Source organism: Rhagoletis zephyria, unplaced genomic scaffold (assembly GCF_001687245.7).
Source record: "Rhagoletis zephyria isolate East Lansing unplaced genomic scaffold, Rhagoletis_zephyria_1.1 Rzeph_scaffold_02535, whole genome shotgun sequence".
NCBI classification, from domain to species: domain Eukaryota; kingdom Metazoa; phylum Arthropoda; class Insecta; order Diptera; family Tephritidae; genus Rhagoletis; species Rhagoletis zephyria.
The window spans coordinates 2306-11857 of NW_016159619.1; the positions used below are offsets into that span (position 1 = coordinate 2306).

General features: G+C 40.8%; 1 protein-coding gene across 1 annotated transcript in view; it reads left to right on the forward strand.

Moving 5' to 3' along the window:
- Positions 1–1028: 1028 nt before the first annotated feature.
- Positions 1029–9552, forward strand: part of LOC108367094 (uncharacterized protein C2orf47 homolog, mitochondrial) — a 53614-nt gene continuing 45090 nt past the window's right edge. Inside the window, exons 1-2 of the mRNA XM_017621640.1 lie at positions 1029–1401; positions 1457–1696. Coding sequence (XP_017477129.1) covers positions 1354–1401; positions 1457–1696 — 288 coding nt within the window. The 5' untranslated portion in view covers positions 1029–1353. The remainder of the gene's footprint in view (positions 1402–1456; positions 1697–9552) is intronic.

Below are 9552 nucleotides of genomic sequence, written 5' to 3' on the forward strand. Positions count from 1 at the left end.
AGTTGGGCACAGGGTTGCACGTTCATTATGGTTTTCATGGCTATTGCCAACATGAAATGAGAATTTCAGATGTACATAACGCGCACAATTTAAAATATTTGTATATGACAACACCGAATTTGCTGCAGTTTGACCAAACAAAATTAGTTTGCTGTGAGAGTCGCCAAACTCGCTCTTTCCGAGTTTGCTGCAACAACAATTGCATGCAGTTTGCCAAACAAAATTTCTGCATAACACCAACCTTATAACATGTCCCCACCAAAAAGTTAACCATCTCAAATCGAACTTAACCACATCACTAACTATTGCTGTCCACACTGCGGTTTGAGGTTTATAAAGCAGTACAAATGTAGAGAACAGTGTTCGGAGCTCCAAAACTCGATGCAGGACTAAAAATCTGAGCAAAAACTAATTTTCCGTGTTAGATGGAATTTTTTATTTTCGTTTTTGACATTAATTGTTTGACTTAAATATTTTCTATTCATGCAAAAATAAGAACGCGAGGTAATTTAAGGATAATATGTTACATATTTAGGTAATATTTAGCATTTTCTATAAAGCAGAACGTTTCTAACACTTAATTTTTTAAAGAGCAATAGGATTTAAACTTTTCCTACGTTATATAAATTTTATTCGACATATATTTTTTAACAACTTAAGTATAGTTCTGCATCCGCCAATCTCTACAGCCATACATCAAAAAATAACGAAGTTACTTTACTGACGCATTGCTATGAAAGAGTTAATTTTTAACAGTGAGATTTGGCTAACTTTAAATTTTTTTACTGAAACCGGTGGTGAACACTCAAAAAACGGCCCCAAGAGGGGCGTAACAAGAATGAAAAAAAACGGAATAGATTTGAAGTCAATATGAGTAGAGGAGTAGATTTAAAATTTTGTCAAAAACCGGAGTAAATCTATTCTGGTCTTAGTTAAGTCCAAACACTAGTAAGGAACGAATTTTTTTCATTTTAAAGCTAATGACCGACAGATGGCGGAAAAACACAGGATTGTATCAGACTTTCGACGTGGTTTCGAGTTGGTTAGCTTTTAACCATCTCAGTGAAATGGTTAAGTGCTGTTATTTTTATATGGCGAAACTACGCTAAATGAAGTGGGTTATCGGGATAACCAACTCAACAGCCATAACTACGTGGTTAGCTCCGTTGGGGACATGGTATTAGGCACCCGCGGGATCCCGCGTTTTGTATGGGAAATAACCTAATGTGACTAAACATACAACTATCGATAGTGTTTAGAAAATTCGATAGTGCCGCCAAATTAAACCATCGATACTATCGATAGCCCCATCGATAATTTTCCATCACTATCAAATAGCTTATTACAAGGATTATGTTGCGTTTAATACCCTTTCGTCCAATTTTAGTTAATAAGTTTAAGGTAACTTACAGCTTTAAAATAAAATATTCAATTTATATGTATTGCATGTTTTCAGGAATTATGCAATAACAATCTGTTGATGGCAAGTCCTCACTGCTTTTCCAATGCATATATGTCATGTCATGTCGACGGGTCTCGGAGTTTACCACGGTTAATGGACTTCCCGGAAATATTGTGGCCGTCTACAATCAATACTTTGAAAAATTGGTTCTTAATCCAATTCATAATTCGCCCATACTTCGAAAAAGATTTTACGATCAGAGACTTCGTTTTCGGTGCTAAACATGCCCTTCAGGTGATCTAGATGGTACTTTTGAGATAATAATTTAAATATTCTCAACTGAAGGTCTGATTATGCATACTTCGCATAACTTCGCACAACCTTTTGTACCAGTGCAATAAAAATGCAACTTAAGAAAACGTGAAGCAAAATCTAAACTCAACAGATTTCTAAGTTTTTGAATGTTCTGCTAATTTCTGGGTAATGGAATATAAACAAAATACGTGCGAAGTACATACGAAATTGCAGTCTGAAGTTTATGCGAAGTTATGTGAAGTGTGCATAATCGGACCATGAGAAATGTTGACTCTCGTTCGCTCTAAGCTTAGTATACAGTCCCAACAAAAATCCGAAAGAAATATTTGTCATTATGGTAATTCTCTAGTTTAGGGTAACAACTTCGGAAAAAGGTCCGGAAATGTCGAGAGGGGTATCAATCGACGCGTTTTGGTCCCGTATTAACAATCCGGGGGCGGAAGGTTAATATTAACCTTTTAAAAGTTATTAACAAAAAAACTTTTGTTAAATTTTGTTTTTTTGTATGGGCCGACACAAATTCACTAAATCACCTCTTCTCACTTTTTTACCACTACCAAAACGTCTCCCGTTATTGTTTTATTAAAACAATATCATTTATTCACTACTATTTCATATATTTTACAACAGTAAACAAACTTTGTGCTTGCCAAAATTTTTATAACCTAAAATCGCTAGTATTGCCACTATTTCACATTTCATGGCGAGTCATGAGGTGTCTCTCCGTACGCCTTACACTCATTCGGCACATCCGCGTTTAGTCTGCTCAGATATGAGTTTAACCTGCTGCAGTAGCCAGAGCGAAGTTGGGCTATTGTGGTTCTTGTCTCGCGAGGCAGATGAAGCTCCGTCTCGTCTATGTCCGGTGGTTGTGCGCCTAGAACGGCATTCATAGGTCTGGCGTCTACATAACTCGAGACTGAGTCCCTGTGAATGCCGTTCAGAGCCTGTCGATATGCTGACGGGTCCAGAGGTTGAACCTCTGGGCTTCGTCCGTCTGACTGTCGAAGGTTACTCCGAGTATTTTGGGTTTATTCACCGTTTTTCTAAGTTTGCTCGATTGGTCTCTAAGCCCCCTATTGCGGGTGTCGACTGGCAGTAGAATAGAACTTTGTCGATCGAGTCGATAATCTTTTATTTCGCTATTGTGTGTAGTGTTAATACTACAGTATTGTAGTGTTAATACTATTTACTATTGTACTTTGTTCATTTTTGTACTTTGTTATTTTTGAAATTATTGAATTAAGTTCTTTTTCAATTTATGTAAATCAAAAAGAAAATTTTTGATTACTTCAGAATTTTTTCTTTTTTGAAATAAAAAATACGTTAAGTTAAAATTAAGTTTATATAAAAATAAAATTTTTAAATACGCTACATGTGTAACTTGATCGATAAAATTTGTACCATTGTGAATGGTTGACTGAATTGTAAACAGCTGTTTTTTTTTACATTTGTTTCTTTAGTGTTTCACTTACATCATTTTTAAAATAATTGCTTTTATTTTAAAATTAAAAAAATGGATACATTTAATATATGGTTTAGTGATGAGGAAGATGATGCGGAAGTTAATAGATTAGTAGAATTGGCTAAAGCAAGGAGGAAATTGCGAGATTCGTCGAAACCCTTGGAGTTGGAAGATGCAAGTGTATGTACATATGTGAATTTTATGAATAATAGTTGTGTTGCAGATGCTTCAAGGTTTGTTGGTTTTACAGGACCTGCAGGAAAAGCTGTTTTTGGCAATAATAAACTTTATGGAAGGTGGCCATCTGGAATAACTTTCTGTAAACACCTGCAAATCGTGAAGTATTTGGAACGCAACTAGTTGAAGAAATACGGTACGGTTTAGTTATTTGTACAATGATGTTGGGTAATTGTGTCCAAACGCTTGAGCCGATTTTAAAAACTTTAACATACACGTGTAGTGAAAGAATTAAACTTTAATTTAAAATAAAGATGTCTAATTTCCGAGCACTAATATTCGATTATCCACTGGCAGTCGACATTCGCAATAGGGGTGTCAACATTACCGACGAGTATCGACCGCTCAGATAATTCGCCGACAACCGTTTGAGCCTCTGTGGGAGAGAGGAAGCCTCTGTATCTTCTAGTTGCGTGGAGTGGCTGACGGTTTCAAACGCCTTTGACAGGTCCAGCGCTACTAGAATAGTTCTCTCACAGGGACGGTTGCGGTTAAAAGGTGTTCGCACGAGGCGATTTTGCGTTCAACTTTTGCTTTCAACTCATGCAGGGTTGCACGAAAGAAAAGTTGAATAGCTAAATGTTGGCTGGCGACCAACTTTGTTGAAAGCGATTAGTTGAGAGGCCGTTCAACCAAATGTGATATTTTTGTGATATTTTTTTATATTTTGATATTTTTAGCCATTCAATTTTTTTTCGTGCAACCCTGCGTGAGTTAAATGCAAAAGTTGCCTGAGAAATCGCCTCGTGCGAATGCCCTATTAAGGCCACGTGTTATCTTGAGTGTTTATGGTTTTAAGTGCTGCTGTTGTACTGTGCACTTTCAGGTGGTTTGTGAAATACGGGAGCAGCAACGGCTCTAGTGTCTTCGCTACCGGGGAAAGGAGTGTTATCGGTCGATAAGAATCTCCTTTGTTGGCTGGTTTCCCCGGTTTGAGCAGCGAAAAATAAAACAGGGGGTTCCTCAGGGTGGTGTCATTTCCCCGCTACTGTTTAACTTTTACATTTCAAAGCTCACTCAACCACCAGAGGGAGTCTCGATTGTCTTATGCCGACGATTGCTCGATCATGGCGACTGCGAATGGAATTGATGACCTGTGTTCGAAAGTAAACGGGTATCTCTCCGAACTTTCTCGCTTCTTCACTGCAAAGTGTCTAGCCCTCTCCCCTACGAAATACTCCGCGACCCTGTTCACAACCTGGACGAAGGAGGTCAGGCTACCGCTGGGGATTCACGTCGATGACACACCAATTCCGACGGTNAGGAGCCCTCGCCTAGGCACGTCAGGAGGCATCTATATGAACTAACAGATGAAGTCCAGAGGTTCATCAAACAACCTCTGGACCCGACAGCTTACAGACAGGCCCTGAACGGCATTCTAGGCATACCACCCCCGGACATAGACGAGACGGAGCTTCATCTGCCTCGGGAGACTCGCACAACACTTGCACAACTTCGCTCCGGCTACTGCAGCAGGTTGAACTCCTACCTGAGTAGGTTGAATGAGGATGTGCCGAATGAGTGTTCGGCATGCGGAGAGACCCCACATGACTCGAAACATCTCTTCGCATGCCCGGAAAACCCGACAACCCTAACGGCCTTGTCCCTGTGGACAAACCCTACAGAAGCTGCACGCTTCCTAGGGTTGCCGTTAGTGGAACTTGACGACAACGACTGCGATACCAACCGTCCTGGGCGGGGTTGTTGTAGCCGCTACAACAACAACAACAACCTGTGCTGAGTTTGGCATCAGACCATCTGCCCATCTGACTTTGCTTCCGCGAAACACCGGACCTATATCAACTTTTTTAAAGCTGATTGGAAAGGCTTCGCGGAATTTACTGAAAACACCTTCGCTGCGCTCCCCACACCAACCGACGTCCACCTTGGTGAACGTAAGTTCCGCAGGGCTGTCACTGCCGCTGCAGCTCGATTCTTACCGGCAGGATGCATAGCGGATCCACGTCCAAATTTCCTTGCTGAAGCGGCTGTTCTAGCCGATGAGTATGACAGCCTTCGTCAGGCCGATCCCGGAGATCCCCGTATCAGGGATTTCAACGCGGAGATTCGGCAACTAGTGAACGTACATAAGCGGAAGAAGTGGGAAGAGTATCTGAAGACCTGCAACTTCACCTCTGGTGTGAGTAAGCTTTGGTCAACCGTGAAGTCACTGTCCAATCCGACGAAGCATGACGACAGGGTCGAAATTTCTTTCGGCAACCATGCTTCGTCGGACCCGGACGATGCGCGAGCTATTTTAGCCGGCAGCTCATACTGCATCCTCTGGTGGACAAAGCCAAGCGTCGAGTGTGCCATAGACCAAGATATTCCGTAATGTGACATCAGTCAAGTGCAACACCTGCCTTGGCTGGTGCCACTTTAGGGCATGATCAGGTCTGCGCACCACGCGAGATTGGACGAAAAACTTCGAGGGTCCGTGTTGCGCTGCCCGGTCGCAAACCCGAACAGACGATTCGACATTCTGGCTAATGAACGACGACGCACCCACCAGGATTTTGGCAGGTGCTGCAGCTCGCCAGACATAAATATAGTCAGCGCTGGTCTGATAAACAGCGTAGCAGGGCGACCTATACTGAGTTTGGCATCAGACCATCTGCCCATCTGACTTTGCTTCCGCGAAACACCCGACCTATATCAACTTTTTTAAGCTGATTGGAAAGGCTTCGCGGAATTTACTGAAAACACCTTCGCTGCGCTCCCCACACCAACCGACGTCCACCTTGGTGAACGTAAGTTCCGCAGGGCTGTCACTGCTGCTGCAGCTCGCTTCTTACCGGCAGGATGCATAGCGGATCCACGTCCAAATTTCCTTGCTGAAGCGGCTGTTACAGCCGATGAGCATGACAGCCCTCGTCAGGCCGATCCCGGAGATCCCCGTATCAGGGATTTCAACGCGGAGATTCGGCAACTAGTGAACGTACATAAGCGGAAGAAGTGGGAAGAGCATCTGAAGACCTGCAACTTCACCTCTGGTGTGAGTAAGCTTTGGTCAACCGTGAAGTCACTGTCCAATCCGACGAAGCATGACGACAGGGTCGAAATTTCTTTCGGCAACCATGCTTCGTCGGCCCCGGAGCGATGAGCGAGCTATTTTAGCCGGCAGCTCATACTGCATCCTCCGGTGGACAAAGCCAAGCGTCGAGTGTTCAGAAGGCTGCAAAAACTGCCAACAACTTGTGCGCCCCTTGCTTTCACTCGCGGTGAAGTTCATGTAGCCATCGGGAAAGCGAAACCCTCCAAAGCCATGGGTCCCGACGGAATACGCATGTTGATGCTGAAAAATTTGGGTCCTGCGGTAGTAGCGTACCTAACTGAGGTCCTCAATTGGTCAATGGCCACGCTCATCATCCCAGACATCTGGAAGGTGGGGAGAGTGGTGCCACTGCTCAAACCGGGGAAACCAGCCAACAAAGGATTCTTTACTACTCATTTAGCCCAATTCTTAATACTCCCGGGAGTTTGTTCTCCGGGAATTTGTGTCTCCCGAGAAAGAAACTCTCCAATAATTAACTAACAGGGAATAGAATTTTCCCCGAAAACTTGGGAGGAGGAAACTCGAACTTCGAAAAAGCTGTTTGACACTGTTTTGAGAGATCCATTCCGCCATTTAATATAAAAAATCCTCATGGAATTTTTATTCGTGATAGGAGGAAAGGGAAAAGAGAGAACAACTCCCAGGGAGTTTCTGTTCGGCCTGATAAGCAATGTTGCCAGAACTTTTGGGCCGACCGGCTAAATTGGCCAAAAAGCAGCTAAAATGTTTCAGCTAAAATTAACATGTTTTGTTTGAATAAAGTTGAAAGAGTAATAAATTCATAAATTTTTTTTTAGTTAACAAAGGAGACTGTTATACTTGATTAATTAAAGCTCTTCAGTCATTTTGCCTTCTTATATTGTAACATTTGCACTAGGTTACTTTTCGTCCTGCAAAATGGCTATATTAGTATAAAGTATTGCAATTTTGCTTATTCGAGGTCTATATTTTGAGAAATGAACACATACTTAAAGCTGTGTACAGGCTGACGAAAATAGAGCAACATTATTTCGAGAAAAAAACAGTCGCTTTTAAATTTTTAACAATTAAACTATGTAATTTATTTTGAAGTCCATATATTTGAAACGTTCCCGTTTTTAAAGACCTACTCAGTCTCTGCACATGCCTGTCAAAGAGCAATAATAAGCAACACTAAAGGATATTACCACCATGATATAATTATGCATAGATATTGTCTTCCCACAGAGTTTGTGCAAAAATTATGAAATTTCTGAAAAATGTTTAACTTTTTAGTCAGCATCTTTAGAAAAAATTGTGGTATGCAGTTTTGTAGTCTATTAAATTCTAGTTTAATGAGTTTAGTTAGTTGGTTTTACAATTGTCGGTGCTTTTCCCGCGTACTGCTCGGCATTTACAGCCGAATCAGCGGCATTGCTAGAAGCTGTACCTTTCGCTTCTAAAAACGAAGGAAATTTCCTCATATGCACGGACAGTAAACCAGCCATCGAAGCTCTCTTTAACAGTGCTAAGGATTTTCATATAATTTCGAAATCACGTGAAATACTCTTTCGACATAAAAACACCATTAAAGTTATGTGGTTACCTGGGCACGTCGGAATAGAAGGGAACGAGTTTGCAGACCAATGATTTTTGTGTTAAAAACTTAGTAACATTTACCTAAAGAACTGACATTTTCATTATTCTGCAAAACCCGCTATCAGCACTTTTTTTTATATATAAATAGTTACAATTCGAATTGCAATAACCTCTATCTGATCTTTAAACTAAAATAAAATGAACTAAAGGTAAAATCCTAGTTTTAACATATAGCGTGAATTTTTAAGACAAAATTATTAACACATTTAAAAATAGCTGTCAAAACAGGTTTTTTGGCTCTCCTGAAAAATTGAGCTTTTGCAGATAGAGGGTATTGAATATAAGCCCTCGATATGTAATTCTCTGTAGTTCTTTTTCAGCTTTTTTTTGTAACTATTTTTTTTATAATTTTTTTGGGATTTTTGTTGTGTCCGTCCGATACTTCCGGCCATACCGGACTGCTCTGCTATGGCGCAGGGAATAGCGGTGAAGGCGAGAACCCAGCCCAGCCGACATGACTAGCCACAGTGCACCCCTTTTTACCTTCCTTTTATTAGCTCGGGATGTAACTATGTAATATTGATGCGCCTAAAAGATGCAGCGATTTCTATTCTCAAGTTACATACCTGATGACAGTACGAATGGCAATTATAATAGGGAGGTTTTAGTTTTTTAAACTATAATTTTTTATGTGTCATGCCGCCTGCATTCACTGCTGCTCCCAATGTATGCATACCATAACATGCTAGCATATTATAGTATTTACTTCCGTATATTTAGACCCGGCTATTATTATTATTATTATTTATTAACAAACTAATTAATTAATTGGCTAATATAAAGGAAAGAGCATTAGCTGCCATGGCTATCGGCTCTATTTACATTTACTTTCGTGGTGCATTATATATATATATATAATTTGTCAGATGTTAGAAGTTAAATAAAATTACGAAAAATAGTTAGAATATATTTGAATAAATTTGGTGATTGTTGTTATATACGGGCTCTTATATGGCTGATGTAATTGTTGATGCTTTTTATGTTTTCTGTGGTAGGTGATTTGAGGATTTCAATCCAATTGTTTTTGAGGTGTTGATGTCTGGCTGCTCCGAGGGCAGGGCAGTGTGCGAAGATATGGCTTAAGGAGAGGTTGCCTCCACATAGTGGACATATTGGAGGTGGTTGGCCTTTCAGAAGATGTTCATGGGTGTCTATTGTATGGCCTAAGCGTAGACGAGAGAAGTTTTGTATATGCCTTTTCGGTAATCCAGATGGATATTGTGGCGCTATGAAATTTCTATTGATAAGTGTATAGTGGTGGTGATTATACAATAGCCAGTCTTGTTTCGATTTTTCGAGGAGCTGTCGTTTTAATCTCGCTTGTAAGTCTTTCTTCTCTAGAGCGTATTCCATAGTAACCGGTGCGTGTGAAGCTGATTTTGCTGATTTGTCGGCCATTTCATTGCCATAAATCCCAGCGTGACCCGGTATCCAAAGCAGTCGTGTAGATGAAACGTTGTC